At 31.7% G+C, this 19,917-nt stretch overlaps 1 protein-coding gene across 1 annotated transcript; it reads left to right on the forward strand.

Moving 5' to 3' along the window:
* The first annotated feature begins 779 nt into the window (after window positions 1–779).
* LOC129000659 (cytochrome P450 4C1-like) lies at window positions 780–18,089 on the forward strand. The gene is made up of 9 exons (XM_054427621.1): window positions 780–785; window positions 7,744–7,927; window positions 8,504–8,622; window positions 9,067–9,151; window positions 9,982–10,167; window positions 14,502–14,593; window positions 15,800–15,968; window positions 16,577–16,756; window positions 17,724–18,089. The coding sequence occupies exons 1-9, from the start codon at window positions 780–782 to the stop codon at window positions 17,885–17,887; spliced, it is 1,185 nt and encodes a 394-aa protein (XP_054283596.1). The 3' UTR covers window positions 17,888–18,089.
* The last annotated feature ends 1,828 nt before the right edge of the window (window positions 18,090–19,917 follow it).

Genomic DNA, 19,917 nt, shown 5'->3' on the forward strand with positions numbered 1-19,917 from the left:
AAATCTTGGACATCTTGCCTTGATCTACTCTTATTTGAATAGTAAACAAAAATTCAATCCTTAACAACTTCTTTAATATCAACTATTTGACCAAACAGGTGGGAAGAGTTTGGGCTGGGCAAATTGTAATTTAATAAGAAAAAGAGAGAAATTATTTAAAAAATGGTGTGAATTTGGACTTATGATTGTATTTTACTGTAATTGGTGTGTCAAATGTTTGACTAAGATCTGATTCCCTATATTGTTCAAATGTATGTCATCCCTACGATTTGAATGCCTATATGTGTGTAAATAATATGTATTTGAATTTAATACATGTGTTAGAAAAATTGGTTGGGTATTTTGATTTGACAATGTGTGTAAAAATGTGTTGAATTGAGTAATTTTATCTATTGTGTGTGGTGTATATTCTGACCTAGGGAAATATGGTAATCCTAACAGTATCAACCTGGTGCCTAGATAACGCTTCCTGATTACCCTGAGCAATGATACATATTGCTGTGTCATCATTGTTATTGATGTATTGCTGAATATGTCATTGGTTCCTATCCATAACAATAATGGTATTTCACTGTTGAAATATGGATTTGTGATTTTGATTTGTTTCTTTAATTGTCCAATTGTTGCGCCTGAAATTCCCATACTGTATTCTAATTTTAATTTACTACCTTCTCGGTTAACAAAATATTCGAGACGTTTAGTCAGCGAATCGCCGAGTATTTGAATTTGTATCATATTACGGTATCAAGGTGGTCGAAAGAGTGTAGCAGGGTAATGGCATGTCGGTATGTCGGAATTCTTTTGTTTGGTTGTAGTGTCGGACCTGCATGTTCAAGGTCGCTGCGAGTGAATGAAATTTTGTGAACTGTAAAATATAAAACTGTAATGCATTTTATGTCTGACATCTATTGCTGTACTGATTGTTGTGTTATTGTTGTACGAAATTACATGACATTTTATGTAAGATAATAATTCGTTGATGTGAACAATGAATTGACCTTGTGATTTTGGCTTGATTCAGAAGGAATCAACATTGTCAATTAACGGCCTAAATCAACTGAAATGTTGTGAAGTGACGATTTACTCAAGCAAATGTTGTACACAGGTAATTATGTAGTACATTTTTTTTACATTTATTATTATTATATACTTTTTTTTACGTTTTAAATGTTTTTCTGTTTTTATATTTATTTTATATATTTATTTGTATTTTTGTTTAAGATGAGCCTGTAATAACTGTGTGTAATGTATATTTAAATCGTGTATGTTTGCTTGGAAATAACAAATCTGGCCTTAAATCGTCGCTTTATCTTTGAACTTCTGTTATCTAACATTCCAGTTATCTTCTAAGTCTGTCTGGCCTATTAATGACATGGACTCTCAACTTTCACTAGCCACCTCAAATATCAAAACTTTGCTGGACAACATAAATTCTAAACACAAGTTAAATTAAGGTGATGAGTTACAACCAAAATATGTCAGACTAAGTTTTAAAATACTACTTTAATTACTAATTAATTCACTGCAGTACCCTTTTGGCTGTAAAAATTATGAAATAAAAATTTTTTGGGCATATTTATGACCTTTTGGGGTTGGGGAGGTGACATACAGATGAATTTAAAATCCCCCGAATTTTGAAATTTTGATTTGTTGGCCGTGGCCTGTCAACTATACCGATGTGCACTTTGACTCCTAATATTTTGCTTTCCGTAATAAAAATATTCATCTAACACTCATTCGGCCTGTCGTCGAGGTATATTTAGTTCAATTACTGCCTTTCAGACTTGATGTCGAACTCGTGAGTGATTACATAAATGCATTTAAATATATTCATCAACTTGGTTTGGTAAAATATTAATCAAAAATATCCAAGTTCTCCTAATTCTATTTTGAAATTAAAAAATTCACATTAAAATTGATTTTTAAATTTCCTTTGAAAATAAAATAAACTGAATGATATTGATTCACATTTCATGACGTGCCTAGCTATGCATGCTCGTGCGTTCCAGGCCGCCACGTGGTGCCGACCTGTAGCCTGTCGATTTCCTGTCTGAACAAAGCACTTGGCTGGTCTGAGACACGTTTTAATCTATTCTATTTCTGTTAAAATTGCATTTTTGGCCGGATCTTGACGCTCTGCTACCAATATGTGATGATGTGGAGTAGTATGAGTGTAAATGAAGATACCTGGGCCCTATATATCTTCCTCTAACCACTGCCAAATCACGCACATTTCCTGTCGTAACCCAACTCTATTGCAAGAATTAATCTAACTCGTCAAAGTGCGCAATATTACCTTAGCTGCCTATCACAGCCAGCTTTTATGTTCATAATGTATCTAATTATAATATAATGAACAGAGAAATATATATATATGGACTTATTCTAATTCGTGAAAAAGGTTACTAGACTTAGCAAATGTGAATTCAAAATTAGTGATAATAATTGCCAGACCACGACCTTTCGAGAACCTAATAAATTACATAATTGAATTACTATCTACCCTAACCTACACCCTTCCCCAACCCCTACTTCTATTAGCTAGACATCTTAGGCTACAGTTACTTATCCGGTTAAGTTGTACAGCTCCGGGCACTCGACACACACTACTGGTCTCTTGGCTCGCTGCGCGTGCCTACCCGGGCCGACTGCGCGCGCATCCGCGTCACGTGACTTGCGCTATTGTAGCGACTCGCTACAATTTAAATAATTAAATAGTTGTCTTGCGGGATGTTAACCTCTGGGAATAGCCTATTAAATACCCTAAATTTTATGGTTTCATTTAAAAAAATGTTCCTACATGTATTTGGACCACTCAAGTATTTGGATGGTAAACCTTATAATTTAAATAATATCGATAAATCTAATTGCAAAGTTTCTACATATTACGTTCATCTGCAATATATTTGCTTCCATGTTGATGGCCCCTGGATTACTTTATATGACTATAATAATGGTACAATACCTCGTCAAGTAATCCAAATGTTGGTTGAGGTTAACAACCTACATGTTTTGCCATATATACGGTATCGTATACATTTAATTAATTTAATTTAATTTGATTTTGTGTTTACAAAATCAAATGCCAAGATTGTCCAAGCCAATATGTTGGGCAAACAGGTCGTGGGTTTTCTACTCGCTACAACGAACACAGGCCCAAACCACGTTTATTCAAACTAAATTCATCGTTTGCCCAGCATTTAATCGACCTAAACCATAACATGAGTGAGATTGCTGACGGTCTTGAGGTGCTACATAAATTCAGAAACGGTAGTAAACGTTAGAGGAATTTAAAATTTACAAATTGTACCACGACAACACCGCCAGTTTACATATCCTCAACGAAAAACTGCAGTTCCAGTCACACTCTATTTTCAATGTGCTAATTCGCAAAAAAAAACAGGCCACCATACCATTGTCCTACTGATAACATGGACAAAAACGAGGAAGGAGTCTGACACTGCAGTCTACTACCTGCGCCGGGACCGTCCGTGTCGTGTGCATGTGATAGGCCTATCAATGTCAATTACATGTTTACTTTCCATAATTAAATGTTCGTATTCGTGTATTTATTGTGTGGGTGTGACATCGATGTCTTCATTTTTGTAACCCTGACGATGCCGTATTTACGGCGAAACATGTAGGTTGTTAACCTCAATCGACATTTGGATTACTTGACGAGGTATTGTACCATTATTACAGCAATATATTTGCGTTTTGCCAATAGTGATATTTCCTAGCCTAATGTGACGTTAGATAAATAAGACGTCAGTGCCAGGTGTTAAGATGTTAACAGTTGATGAAGCTCAAATATGTCTCAATTGTTAATCTCTATTAGTCACATGTTTCTGTGAGGAAGAACATGTTGTCTTGCTATAGTACATCATCATTTAGAACCAAACGTCATATAGTAGAACCTTAATAGTAAATACAAGGTAAAAGTATATGTCAGTGGAAACCTGCACCTAAAAAATCTAAATTATATTTTCTTGATAACCAAGCATAGTTGCTAACACTCGCCAGACACAAAAAAATAACCATTCATGTCTCAAGTTTTATATAAATTATTTTTGACCACCCGGCTACGAAAGGGTGATTCATCTGCAGAGCTTTCTGATAAATCAACTACAACTGTTTCATATCCTACCAAGTTTCCTAAAATCTTGAGTTTGCATTCAATAACTCATTACAATCCATGTTTTTAGTCAGGGGTTTGTAATGATTTAATAACAGATGAATCTCAATGGTGTAAGTAAAATTATCAAAAAATCTAAGTGTATTATATGTTTTTTTTTTATCTGATTGCTAAGAATAAAACTGTTGTTGTCTTGTTAAAAAAGAAAATAAATCAAATTTCCACTAAAACCTTTTTGAAAGCACATGAATTCCAAAATCTTAAAAAAAAATTATACACAAGGTTTGTTAAAACGGCAAGCTTCCTAATAATTCATTTTCTTTTACTCTGTCGTTGCAAATAAAAAGATCTTGCAAACCTTTTTGAAGAAAATGCTTGCTTTCATGTAACAACGTTAGACATAATAAGGTTAATATTTACAAAGACGGCTTTACATAGCCTACAAAAGATCACAACTTAATTAACTAAATTAACATGCTTTAGAGAAGACAAAAATACGTTGTTTAACTTAATTGGGAATATGTTAAACGATAAGCTTTGATACAACAAAGGATTGAGAAGCTTTTCCATTGTCAAAGGCTCAAAGGAGATTTACCACGTGTGCGAAATACAAAAAAAAATTATTAAGGAAAATCTGGTTTATATGTGTTAGTCAGGCGTTAAAGCTGAAACTTGTGCCTTCATATGAAAAATTTTAAATATTATTTATAATACTAGAGCGAAGGAAGGTGAGAGGATTAAAATTAGCTATACAGAAGGTGTAGTTTAGCAACAAAGAGTTAAATATACTATTTATTCAGGTAAAATAGTGAAATAAGGGAGAATTCATTTAATTGTCTGCTCGCCTTCAAATCTAAAGGTCGCTGGTTCGATTCCAAGCGATGTCGTTTCCAGACTCAGATGCCATTTTTGCTCTTTCTAACAGAAAGTTCGACGTTAGATAGTAACAAGACCAGGGTTTGGACCGATCCTTTCAAAACGTAAAAAATTCTACTAGCACAGATAACACACAAAATAAATATTAAATAATTAATACTCTCTTGTATGGCAGTAGATGAAATTCATAAATGAGCTCAAATATTCTACAATAAAATATGTTGTTAAATAATACCACTATGAGACTAACCATGGTATTATTTTTATTTTGAATTTTGTATAATGCCATACTTTTTAATGCAGCTGTCAATAGATATTATAATCATTACTCACTGAATATTAATTAGTGTTTTTCAAAAAATGATTTAAGTAGCCAACTTCTGATTGTTTCTTTGAGTAAGATGTGATATTTGATTTTAAGAGAAATGAAGTTATACCTTTATCAATATAAGTAATTCTCATCTCAACATTCTCATGCTAGCAGTACATTAAAATAATTTTCATTTTCTCTGTTTAAAAGGAAGTGCAAATTAATTCATTAATTATTAAATTTGAAGGGGTATTTTGTGAACGGAATCCTACTAGAGTCCTTGAATGTTTACATAGACAACTTTGTGTGGCCCCAAGTGGAGTTGTTGAAGGACTCAAATATTCAAATAGTGTAAAATGTTTAAGACCAAAGTGAGCTGCTGAAAAATTAAAAATATCTATAATTAATATTGTTAATAAGAGCTTTTATGAACAGTGTGAGTATTTCCAGTAGTTACTTAACCTTTGCTAAGTTAAATATATTTCATTAATCCGACATTGTAGGAACTATTATTTATTGTCAACTCGCTCATTTAATACTAAGAAATTTTTAGATTTCAAGCGACAAGCAAACTCGTAATTTATTATTCTATTATGTCTAGTAGTGCCTGGTTTTATTATAACCTTAACAACCACTGCTATAAATCAAAATCCTAAACAAACAGTTTGCACGCGAAAATAAGCGAAGGCAAATATTATGTTGAACGAGTGAACTCTCAGAAAGTAAACATCTGAATCTGGGAATATTTGTTCGTCCCAGGGATTTGAAGAGTGTTTTACAACAGTTAACATGTAACATTTTCAATTTAATCTAAATTCTTAACTTGAAATACTGTAGTTTATCATAATACATCAGACATCAAAACTTAAAGTAATTGTTATATAAAAGACAGAATGTTTTTCAAGTTTACAAATCTAAAAAACTGTTTGAATTAAAACTTCTCATAATCTTTCAAGAGTTTAAAGCAATTGAACGTCTAATTGAATGGAATATCCAAAGTTTTTAAAGGTAACGACCAAATCCTGGTTTTTACTTACCATTTAACGATAATGTTTTAAAGGTATCATCTTTAATTGGTGGCTTAGTGATGAATAGATTCTGGTTGCAGAACCGACTTTGCTCGAATTGATTCAAAAATCTTCATATTCGAGTTTGAGCACCATAACAACTTAGCTGGCTAGACGATTACAAAATAATCAGTATTGAATAGTTCGAAAACAAATTTGAATGTTTTACATAAACTATATACCTATTCTATAGCTATATTATTTTCTGCCATTACATGGAAGTTATCACATTTCCACACACCTGTAAAAATCACGCAAAAAGAACTCATTTCCACTCTTAAACTCAGCTGTTTTAACTTTTCTGGCGTTTCTATAACACATCTCATAAGTAAATAACATAACCTAAAAAGCCAACATAAACTAAAAAACATTTTATTTAAAGCGAAAAGGTTTATCCGTCTGTTATTATTAGTTAATTATGTTGGATAAAGATAAAAGGTTCATCTGTTATTATCGTAACATGATTATAGTACACAACAACAACCTTGTGGGTATTACCAGCACCACTTTGCTAAACCTCCGTGCGGCCATATTACAGTTTTCGAGTGGCAATGGCGTACTTTGCGCTCTTAATACACAAATATCTATGATCACACAACTTTAATGGTGACCTATAACAGAAAAAAGTAATGTGTGTACCTGTTACCAGCAAAGTTCATAGGAGACAGATGTTTGTTATCAATGCATGATAAGATAAGACGCCAGACGGTGTCTTAAGTAATGAACATCTGTATTCGTTCGTACAGCATTCCACCTGGTTCATAGAAGGTTGTTTTATTCTAAACTAGTTTTTTTTTTTTGTGGTTCACTAAATGTATTGTAATGGATTTATCAGTTATTACTAAGGTACGTTTTATGAATATCTATATATTAGTATGTGCTACAAAACTATGACAAGCATACTGAATTTAGAAATTACATATTGATTCTGATTTTTTAGTTTCATTAGGTACAAAACAAAATGTGATCGGTACAAAATATGCAACTGACATTGAAAATTCATTTAATCACTTTTTACCGATTAAAACTTTTGATAATGTATTCTGTTTACCATGGTATATAATATTTTTACAAGTGATATATCAATATTTTAGTGGATTGCGATTAAAAGCAGTTTTTTTTTCAACAAAGGACAATTTTTCCATTTGAATATTTAACAAATGTACGTCAATTATGTCTGAGAGAAATTTTTAAAAAGTTCCCAAACATCTGACCAGATAAGCAAACTGTTATAAATATGCCTACTTCACTAAATAATTTTACTAGCCAACTCCCACATGACTCGCACTGATTTTATATACTTATTTCAACACTACAATTACTTACATACGTGTATATCTATTTACAAGTTGCAGGGTATTCTTTCCAATCTTATTTTGATCTTCGTGGTCCTGAAATGTGTTATAATTATCTACCAATGGAAGTGCAAAAAGCTGCTGTTGTTGGCCGACACACTTCCTGTTGTTCATCCGAAGAAATGGATTATAGGAAATATCGACTTGTTTTTACCCAAGAACAAAATATTGTTCAATGTTGAAAGTAAGTACCGTACTTTCATGCAAATGCTGTAAGTGCCTTTACCATTAAAGGTTAAATCTCATTCCAACCTTTAATTATGTTTAGTTATTTGTTATTAATACTTTGAATTGCTGTAGTCTTTTGACACCAACAGATAAATATTATACTTCCTCGAGCCAATTGTTTATAATAAAAAATATGACATTCATGAGGATATACAGGTAAACGCTTACAAATACCGAGGGGAACTTTTGACATACTGTATACAAATTCCATAAAAGCCATTATGACAAATAGAGAACAAAATTACTAAAAAAAGTATGTGAATATCACATTGATGAAAGTCAGTTTTTAATGATTAAGTTCCAACACCATTTGTAAGATAAACTATGGAAAGTCATAATTGAAAGTGTTTCAAAGTTAACTATTTTCGTTACTCTTTTCTTTTTACAAGTCATATTTTTTGTGATGCACGTTTTTTTTTTAAGAGACTGCTTTATTTCTCTCAATTCTAACCTTTTAGGTAAGCAAGGCCCTCTATCATATTATTTTCGTAATTTAAATACGTAACTTTTGTCATTTTTCTCAATATTATAGGTTTTACAAAATGTCTGTGTGACTTTTTGAAGCAGGCTGCAGAAAAACGGTTTCCAGTATTTTGTCTCTGGATCGGACCAAAGCCTCTGGTTTTTATTCAAGACCCTTCTGATATTCAGGTAAACAAATAAATAATAACAGTTTTTTCCAGTCACAAGTGAGATTCAATGTACAATGCTTTGATATGTGACTCAAAGCAAAACTATAAGCAAACACATATAAAATATATTTCGATGGTAGGAAAGTGTAGAACGAGCTGTTATTTTTCTATAAAAGTTATCAGATTAGTTGCAGTGAAGGTGTAGTAAAAGTTACAGTATTTGTTACTTCTATAAACAAATACTAATGTTTCATCAGGAGGCATTTTTGTTATTATCCATTGATAGATAAGAATACCTGTAGTAAGCTTTCTGTGGCCTTTTCATCTACACATTTGTAGTATATTAGACACTAAAATATTTTTTTTCAGTTTTAAGTAAATTTTATATGGTTATTTTATTTATTTATTTTTATATTATTTACAAATGTGACAACCACTTTACTAAACTACAAACAATTTTCAGGCCATATTGAATAACTCCAAATCCATCAATAAGGGATATGAAGCCACGAAGATTATATTTGGAGAAGGGTTAATCATGGCACCAGGTACGGCTGCAACGCATGGTTTTGTTGTTTATCAGTTTAGCTTAGCTTTGAACGTATATTATCTACCCATTTCCTTTTGGTAATTCGATAATAAAGTTTGGCATGTTAAACAATCGTTTAAATAGGAATTCAAAGAGTTAGTTATCTATGTGGGGGATAAATTTTTATAAAGTTTGTATGTAAATTAATTTGTATGAATGTTTGATTACAAGAGTTAGTATTTGCTTTCCGTTAAAGTCCTTTATGTAAGCTTAGTTTTAATTTTACATTTAACATAAAAAGCTTAGAAACTAGTCATTACTTAAAGTTGAAGATGCATCCTTAGGAACTAAAACCAAAAAGCAGTTAAGATTCTGTAATCCTAACTCTTGGTGTTTATGAAACATATGATACTTAATTAGATGATTATTGTTCAGCCATGTTCAATTTGATATTTAACAGTCGTGGCATAGTTTATAGGGTATAGAAGATAATAAACACTTGTAATAACAACCACACAGGATATTATCCCCTTACATAAATTAATACAAAATAACAGATCAAGGTAAGAGCTTGTAAGCATTTTCTTAAAATCCATTGAGTGTACAACTTACTTCCAAATGAACTTTTTAAACACAAAATTCACAACTCATACAAATATTTAACTTACTACTGTACAAAAAAAGATCTTATGTAAGCATAAACTGTTCATTGTAAACGAAAATAAATTAGTTATCCTTCGTCTAACAATAATACAGGACAACATATTTTCTTATCCACGAACCACCTTTTAAAACTGACATTGTCAACAATTAAATGTTATAGTTATGAATATGACTTCTTTTTCTCAGGACCTAAATGGAAGAAATCTCGCAAGCTCATAAACCCGATTTTTCACCCTTCAAGTCTCAAAAAGATGGTGCCTGTATGGAACGATAGTAGCTCTAGGCTGGTGGAGCAACTTGACTCACAAGTGAATGGTGGACCAATTGACCTATTTCCACAAGTAGTGGCAGCATCTATTAGGTCAATATGTGGTAAATACTCGATAAGAGATGTAAAGTAAAATTTAAATTAGTACAAATCTATATATTAATAGCCAATATGTTTCTTTAAAACCTTTTTTCTCAGCTCGTGTGCATCGCAGGGGAAATCTACGCATACTGTTGGAAAGTTGTCTGTAGATGTGCAGAATCCATTTATAAATTAAAATAAGGTAACAAAATAAGCACAAACATTAATTTAAAATGTTATAAACATTATCATGGGTCTTATTGGTTACCATGCTGGTGGTGGAAAAATAACTAATTATAAACAGAAAATGAAAACAAATTGAAGATATTCTAATCACATGTTTTATTTACAGCGTGGGGTGAAAATAGAAAAGTCTGTATATTACATATTTTTGGTCGAGTTTTCGACCACTGGACGACCACTAGTATAAATAAATGTGAATATAAAAAAGTACCGGTTATAACTAACGATAGGAATACTGAACTGGACTATGTTTGATATGCTTACCTTAAGCCTTAATGGTATTATTTGTTTCATTTTTTCCTAGCTATAAAAGGTGTTTGATGTTTAAAAAGTAACGTAAGTCAACTTTTCAACACTGTTAATGGCTGATATAATGTGTAATAGCTAGTAGGGTAAGAGCTAGAGTTATTGGCACTACCATAGTTATTGGCACCTTTTTTTCAAAGCCTCGTACACCTAAATGCAAAAGTCGGTGGAAGAGGGGAGTTAGTTGCTGAGATGCCCACATGAGTTCACTGTACTTCAGTGTGTGTTTGGTTATTCCAGAGGCCATGCTAACCTGCACAGAATTTTTTTTTTCAAATGCTTAGCCGATTTTTATTGATTCTTCACATTTCCTTAAGAATCTGACAAGTACTTACATACCTGTTTATTGTTTCCTATTAAAACTGAACATTAAAAATTACGTTTTCATTATTTCATTAGTATTAGGAAGGACTGATTTGTCTATTCCCGCCACCCATTTACCCATATACTTAAAATTACCTAATATATGAGGGTGCCAACAACTGTGTCTAAAATATTTAGTGATTTAGTTATTGGCACAACCTTGGCACTGCCAATAACTGTGGTAACTGGCATGCCAATAACTATGGTAAATACACTAATGCCGATTGGCACTGGTAATTATTGTGGTTATTGGCATGCCAATGACTGTAGTCACTGGTAACAGGTGACACTGCCAGTAACAGCATTTACTGTCATGGAAGTCTCTAAGTTATCGTAACATGGTTACACGAGTATTTGCTATAAAAAATAATTTATTTAGGCCAATATACTTAATTTATATATAAAGATACAAAGCTTCACATAACTAATTTTTACCATATTAAAAAAGGGTAAACCAAAAACCGATCCATCATATTATGTTTAAAACCACGAATCCTAGAAAAATACCGGTATGGATCATAAACAAAAACAAATGACGTTGTTGGCCCGAATCCTATACTAATAGCATTAACATATGTTTTGGGAGTTCCATTTATGCAATGTTAAATAATGTTTATTTTCGGGCCAAAAACGTCATTTCTTTATGTTTATGATCCATGCCGGGTGGAAAACCATTAAAATTCCGTCGAAAAGCCCCAATCAGGATCAAATACGTAACAAAGAGAATAAAAAATAGGCCTACAAAAGATGAAATGTGAACGTTGTAATGAAATATTTCACAGGAAATATTTTGATGGCATTGATTACGACGAACCAATACCAATTAATATGTATAAAGACGGTATTAAGTTCGGTAAAGGTGTTGCCAAAGAACTGAAACTAGGCCTACCATGAGCAATTTTAAGGATTTTAATTTTACTTACTGTATAATTTTCATTGTTTCTTCTATATACTATAATATGATTAGGCATAAGTTACATCACATAAGACAACAGAGACCACCTTAGTACGCTTAAAATGTAATATTTGTAGACTTTTTTATAGGTGCCAATAACTGTGCCAAGATGTGACAATAGCTATGGTTGATGGTGCCAATAACTATGGTTTTTGTATTTTTTAACATTTAAATTTTTTAATAAACTTAAGTAATGATATATATATTTTCTTTATACATCCCAGTATTCTCAGTACATTCTGCTACATGATTAAAAAAACGTAGATATTAAAAAAACTATTGCAAAGGAGCTGTGGTAGATTTTTCCGAAGCCTACCGTTAAGGCGCCAATAACTGTAGCATTTACCCTATGCATGTCCACTCACAAAATACCTATTTTAATACAATGGCACATCTAATACTTAGTTGCTAAACATCATCAAGCTCTAGAGTTTTAGTGAGTCAAGGGTCAGCTAAAAAAAATCATTTGAAGGAGCTGAACAAACAGATGTGTCTGATGCATGCATTTTACTCGGTTAGTTTATTGGGTTTGATGGTTTACACTATCCCATGCCATCAGATCAAATTTCTAGCATGATCTCACATCGTTTGAAGAATTTTTTTCATGCAGTTTAACAAACTATGTTGAAATTTTTCGTAGTGAATAATTTTATAATAATAATTGGAATGAACTTAACCCCCCAATCGACTTACCGTTTATAGCATTTCATGCATTGTGATATTTTTTATATTTTAATAATCAATGTTCTTTTGTTTTAGGAATTATGTTTGGTCCTACAGGTGTTAATAAGACGGATGAGAATTCAATTAATGCTGGGGTGGAATGTATAAATATGTAGGTTCAATCAAATTACACTTAGTTTAGGAAATATTGTTAAAGTTATTTCAAATAGTTATTCAAATAACGTATTTTGCCATTTAAGTACCTCTAACAGTTTAATGTCATCATAAAAATTTCTTTGCGTAATCTGCAATCAATAATATTATTTTAAGAATTTGAGAGATACTCTTACTTTGTTTTATTTAATTTAATATCTAAATAAATAGTAAAAAAAATTAAAGGTATTGAATTGTGTAAAACTTGGATGTATAGTTTTTTTTTTTATAAATGTGCATTTATTAGCTTTTAAAATGTTAATACAAAAAATAGAAATTTAGTCAACGTAAATGTATTTTAAGGTTTACAGAGGTTTTTCCATTTCAGCTTTATTAAATTTTAAAATATAATTACTACAGTTTTTATTATTTGTAAACTAGATGCGAAAATGTGGGAAATGTTTCTAGGCAAGTAATAGATCCACACACACTTCCTAAATATCCATAGTATATTTTCTCTTTCAAAATTCTATTTGAAGCACCTCGTTTTATTAACATGTGTTTTATTGTGTGCAGCGCAATGGATCTTGTTGCAAGTAAATGTATTTACCCTTGGATATCGTCGAATACAATGTTGAAAATAATTAACTGGAAACGAGTTAAAAAGCTTGAAATTCTGTGGAAGGACTTTATTTCTCAACCTTTGGAGGTAATATTTTCAATTAACTCATTTTACAACTGGTCTTTGTTTATTGCTAAATAAAATAAACTTGAAACATTTTAAAATGCAGTTATACTTGCATTTCAGTATTTACATTATAATTTTGTTTAGTTTATTATGCAAGAGTAAGGAACATATATCACTCTTTAATTAAGTATTGATGAATTGAATCACTATCATGGTGGAGTTGTATGTAATTCTTTTCATTATGTAGCGTTTACGATTTTGCCCATACCGGTGGACAACGAAAAACTATATACGTAAATCGCATGTAGCTGCAAGTAATACAGCTACATGTGGCTTATTGGTACATTATTACAATAAAATTATGATTATTTTATGATAAACCGGATGCTTTTGTTTTGACTCGTGATAAGGAATATAGATAGGCAATACGTGTAGGATATAATCCTTAACTGATTAATCTGTATAAATAAAACGTTCAAGGTTGCTATTACTCAACGTAAGTGAATGCATTTTAAATGCTTATAATATAGTAATAATACCAAAAAAATATTAACAAGCTTCTTTCATAACTTGTTTTCAGGCTGTCACAACTAAGCACTGCACTAACAATGATAATGAAAAACACATGGAAGAAGTTGAAGGTAGATACCATTTAGACTTTTGCTTGTGGATTTCATATATTTTTGAAACATCTCAGTTTAAATACATAGTCAATTGCCACCGCGATTATATCATTATATCGTAATGTCCACATTTGAAATCTTGTAACGGCATTATTCTGTGAGACATATTAACAGAGCATACTTTGTGAAAATTTAAAACCCAATTTACTATATGTCTATCAACATTCTTTCACTCTTATCAGATACCTAATTGTACTGAATTAAAATCATGTCGCCTGTACAATGTTGACCAAATATAAAACTGGTAATCAGTAGGAATCAGTTATGATAAATTAAAGTTTTTATATGTCAATTATGTTGCAGGAGATGCTTTACCATCGTACCTTTTGCAGGCTTTGCGTGACGTAATGACTGAAGATGAATTGCAAGACGAAATGAAAACATTATTTGGAACGGTAAGTGAAACTATTCCATTGAGCCCATTTTGTGAGCTACCGTGATTTGTATTGTCATAGTTAAATTGGCTCTTCTTAGGTCCTGCATTAACATCCTAGGACTCTAACTTCTAGCCTGGATCCATTTTATAGATCACTGATTAGATGGTTGAGTTATTTTCATATTGATAAAATGCATTTGTTGTTTGGCAGTATTTGAACACGGGAACCTCATGGACCAAACCCCGGACTCTACCAATAAACCAACCTGCTACCCAGCGCTATAATTGCATCAAAGCACACAATAATGTCACACTAAACTGTCCACATTTTACGAGTTCAATAATGTTTCAGGGATCGGAGACTGTGGCTGTAGCTCTCTGTTCCTGTATGTTAATACTTGGAAAGCACCAACAAATACAGGTTATTTTGATTTAAGATAGTTTTTATTAAAAATAGGTTAAGCACGTTATCAATTAAGATTATAAAGTAGTTTGTAGCTTCAACCATACCACTGTAATGTTAAAATCAAGTAATCGTTGTCAAAACCGTATCATTTATAGTTTGTCTCTGTCTTTTTTATTGGCTGTAATAAATGTGTGTGTGCCAAAACATTACTTTAAAAGTTATAAGCGTTCAACAAGCGGTATGCGGAACCTTTATTCTGATCACAAAACGATAGTTGTTTATTTTGTATTTCACTTTTTGATAATTATTCGGTTTTAAGGCTATCGGTCGATTATTTACGTCTGATAAAACTTACTTATGAGGTGGATTTACCTAAGAAGTTTATGAAATAATGAAAACACCTTTACTTCATATATGACTTCAGCTGTGTTGTATTTTTTGTGCCTTAAATTATCGCTTAAAGTCAGTTATTAATTTGCATGTTATTCGTCATAATATTGTGGATAAGTTTGACACTTTTCAACACATCAAGCCTTACATACACTTCTTAAACCGTCTCTTACAAAGAAATACTGTATTTTTTTGTAATGGGCAATTAATGAGAAATTGTTTTCATATTAGATATTTCAGACTATTTCCCTTAATTCTCCACTTCATTCACTACCACTAATTAGTATCTTAGGTTAGTTAGGTTAAGTTACGTTAACCCAACCTAACCTAACCTAATATAATAATTAGTTGTAGTGAATTACTGGAAAAGGTTTTGTTTCAAGTAGTTTATTCTTGATTAACAATTGTTTCACATTTAATTAATTTCAGGAAGATTTATACAATGAAATAATAACATATACGGGTGACCAGTCACAAGAGGTCCAGTTAGAAGATCTCGACAACTTACATTTACTTCACAGAGTCATCAAGGAGACCCTTCGTATGTTCTTGGTGGTTCCTCTGGTGCCTAGGAAACTCGACGAGGACTTTACACTGAGTAAGTAAATTTAAGTATCTCAAAACGTACTAAAATGCCATTTGTAGAACATTGGTGCCTAGAAGAAGTTCATATGATATTTTGGTCTTCACTACTTCAGAATCAATCTGTCCCCTTCATTTGACTATTTCATTACTTGCATACATATTAATTCCGGACAGAGTACTGTAATAGTGGTCGACATTGCTGGTTTAAGACTACCTGCTCAATCACATCTCTGCAGGCTTGTCTATAAAACCTTTATAGTTACAGTACTCCACTGACATTATATTACTACAAAGATAAGAAGTCTACGGTGACGAATAAGTTGTTTTTTTTTTTAGTAAAAATAATATTAGTATACCAAGTCATTATTGTTTTTATTCTTGCACTTTTAGGTCATAAACTTTTATTACATCATGTTGCATAACAATTTTGTTTGAGTTTATGACCTTTACCACTTGGAAACGTTTAAGAACTTTAAAAAGTGTCACATACTTAATCTCATATTCACACTTGTGTCATCAATGAATGTAATCCAGTTACAGTGTAACATAATTTACTTAACCACATTACAATATTTTGGATATATGTGACATCTGAGAACCCTGTAATATAATACGTTACAGGAGGATGTACATTCCCGAAGGGTGAAACTGTAATACTAAGCATCGCCGGTCTACATTATGATCCAGAGGTGTATCCAAACCCTGGACAGTTTGATCCAGACAGACATTGCATAGAGGAAGTACAGAAAAGACATCCATACTCATTTCTTCCCTTTGGAGGAGGTCCAAGAAACTGCATTGGTGAGTTGACTCGATTACCGTACTAATGTTTCTTCTTCTTCTTCTTCTTCTTCTTCTTTTCCTAAAAAAGAGGTTGGTGACTTCTTTTAACCTTGCATTTGCCCGTCCACATAGACTACAGATCTGTGCGTGGAACGTATCCAGCAAAGCAAGGGGTGAGCCGGTACAGTACGAAGGTGAGCTGTACTGATAAATTTTAGTGGCAGTGACCAGGATCCGAACCCACGACATCGCTGCCTTGGGCCCGAAGTCCGTGACACTACCAACTGAGCCACCGACTCACATCGTTTATTTAGGATTTATAAAAATTTTAAACCTTATAACGATTTCTTACTTAAGGACCAACTGTACAACCCAGGAGGAGTTGTTTATTTTACTTACATGGTGGGAGTTGCGCGTAAGAGTAACCAAGTTTTACAAAATAAGTTTTCAATTAAGGCCCTCAACTAAAATAGCGAACCTTTGTTAGCTTATATCGCATCTCTACTAACTGGTAGCTTAATTTATATGATGCAGTATGCGTCATTTTTTTTGAAGATATATGTGAAAATTTGGTTGGTCACTCATTGACACTTAGTCATGTTAGGTATAAGTTTAGCTCACACAGTTTACCTAACACCTACTTTTACCGAGTATCACATATTTCGATTAATTCAACTGTTTACTGGATGCTCTACAATTTTTAAGTTCTAAGGTTCCACATTCATTTTGTGTGACTCTATGGTGGTTCTGGAATTGTTTTTTTTTAGGTTAAGTTTTGGTTTGAGGTATGGTCAACATTAAACAGATTTGTCCTTCCACAGGACACACCATAATTCATTAATGGTAGCAACTTTTATGTAGTTTTTATGAAATTTGTATGTTAAGTGAACAGTGTACTTTATATGTTTTAACATGTATATACATTTACAGAAGACAGCTTACTTATTTATTAAACTTTAATTATAATTGGTGTTCTTAATTTCAGGCAAAAACTTTGCTTTTCTGTCTCTGAAAATAAGTCTGATACACATTCTAAAAGCTTTCAAGATCACAAGCAAAGTAAACATTGAAGAGTTGACCTATGTTTATAGAACCACATTGGCATCTGTGGATGGATATTTTGTGGAGCTCCAAAGAAGAGGAGCGTAGTTTAGGGTTAACTTTGTTTTAATAGAAACGAATTATTTAGTCAAACATAATTTGTATATTGTTTTGAATTCAAAATGTTTGTGTACATTTCATTTTTAAGAAAAAACACAGTGCTTCCCCCACAACGAAAATTTACATTTGAAAACCATCCTGAAAGATATATCAAAAATACAAACTGTTTGCAGGTCTTTTACTATTTTTACCAAACCCCATTCATGAAATAAAATGTTCTGTTACAAAAAAAGTCATTATAAAGAATTTATTTACTTTTCGAACGGTCTAATATGATTTTTTTTTTGCTTGAACGCTCCAAAATACATTTTGAGTTTGATTTGTTTTTGCTTACAGTTTATTTTAAAATCTGCTTCAAATAGATCTTAGTGGTGATGTTAACCCTACAACAGTAATATATAAATTAAGAGTTATCGTTAAGTCTGTTGGTCCTTTAGTTCAATTAAGTCTAAGTTGTCTGAATTCAGAGGATTTCTCGACAGGCAATACGTTACCCAGGTGTCAAAATGAGGCTTAAGCTGGTCAAATATGTCTGTAATTGAAATTGCAAGAATTACATCCTCAACTTTACAAAATAGAAGCCAATATAAAGGTGTATGGTATCAGTTTCAAACGTTTGATCATGTAACCTGTACATTGGTCCACATTCAATATTTGTATATATATGGTTAGTTATTATCCTAAGTATGGAGTATATGCGTATATTACTCTAAATATATGATATGGCATTTCTCATACTAATCTATAACGCATTATTTTCTTCATCCATGTATAAGTGCAGTTAATATCAAGTGTCCACTAGCACATCATATAGCTATTGTAACAGTGAGTTAAAAATGCAAAAATATTAATTTATACATTTAAAAAGTACTTTCACAATTACAAAAAGTTAAATCTTTTAGTATCATAGTTGATGAATTAATTAAACCACAAAAAAACCATAAAAAAGATTAAAAGTTCGTAAAAATGTGGTGTTACTGGAATAAATGTATTTAACATACAAATCATTTAGTCTATGAAAAATAGTGTAGTGTAAAAATATCCAAGAGTTTTATACATTAAATAAAACTTTCACTTGAAAAAATAGGGAAGTGTTATTTTATCTCGGTAATGACTAGCAACATAGTGTAAAGTGTGCAACCGATAACTGAAGACAAACGAGACTCTGATTACAAAACTAGAACTACAATCTCTTTCAAGAAAGTTCTTCTGAACATCTTTTTCGATAACACATCTTGTTCAATAACTTTTACAACTTATAGTTTAAAAATGAGATTTAACATGCGAAATCACTAGGTTTTTACTCTTCTTCCCATCTCACATTATCTGTTTCCATAAATAATGTCAATACTACATGTTACGCCATGTATGATGATTAAAATACAGTAAAGCGGAGTTTTACATGAAAATCAGAATTCATGGTCATACTTCTGGATATTGTTTTATAATAATAAAATTGTTTCTTTACCTTGCAACATCCTTGTTCGACTTGTCAAACTTATCTACCAACATCGAACAAGGATATTGCAAGGCAATGAAAAAATTTTATTTGTATGTAAATTTATTTGCTTGCCATCAAAATAATAGTGTGGAATTTTATTTTAACGTAAACATAATCATTAACTTCTAAGAAATAAAAAATCATCTTTCAAAGAAATAGTTTATTACGTTTCATTTTCCTTAAGAACCTACCTTAGAAACGTTAAAATGTCCAATGCCATTTCAACTACGTGAACCTCATATTGAGAACCAAAAATAGCCATAACTATTTATTTGATCTTTATTACAACACTAGATAACTATAAAATATAACCAGTAGTGTTGCACATGATAAATATTATTTGTTGTTTTAGATAAGTATGTTATTAACTTAAAAAAATTGTTTGTATTGTCATTCAAAAATGTACATTAAGCAACGGAAATTGAAATCTTTAATAGATAAATGTGAAAGTCAACTGCTGTAAAATATGCTTGTATTTATTATTAAGTGCATTGCAATGTATACCTCAAAATCTAAA

Source organism: Macrosteles quadrilineatus, unplaced genomic scaffold (assembly GCF_028750875.1).
Source record: "Macrosteles quadrilineatus isolate MER2022 unplaced genomic scaffold, UCM_ALF_1.0 Scaffold_8__2_contigs__length_117827958, whole genome shotgun sequence".
Lineage (NCBI taxonomy): Eukaryota > Metazoa > Arthropoda > Insecta > Hemiptera > Cicadellidae > Macrosteles > Macrosteles quadrilineatus.

Excerpts from the sequence above, each read along its gene's own strand:
- LOC129000659 (XM_054427621.1), top strand. Across the intron at positions 10,168-14,501 it reads ATCTATTAGGTCAATATGTG|GAGATGCTTTACCATCGTAC; the intron begins GTAAATACTCGA and ends ATTATGTTGCAG. Across the intron at positions 15,969-16,576 it reads CGACGAGGACTTTACACTGA|GAGGATGTACATTCCCGAAG; the intron begins GTAAGTAAATTT and ends AATACGTTACAG.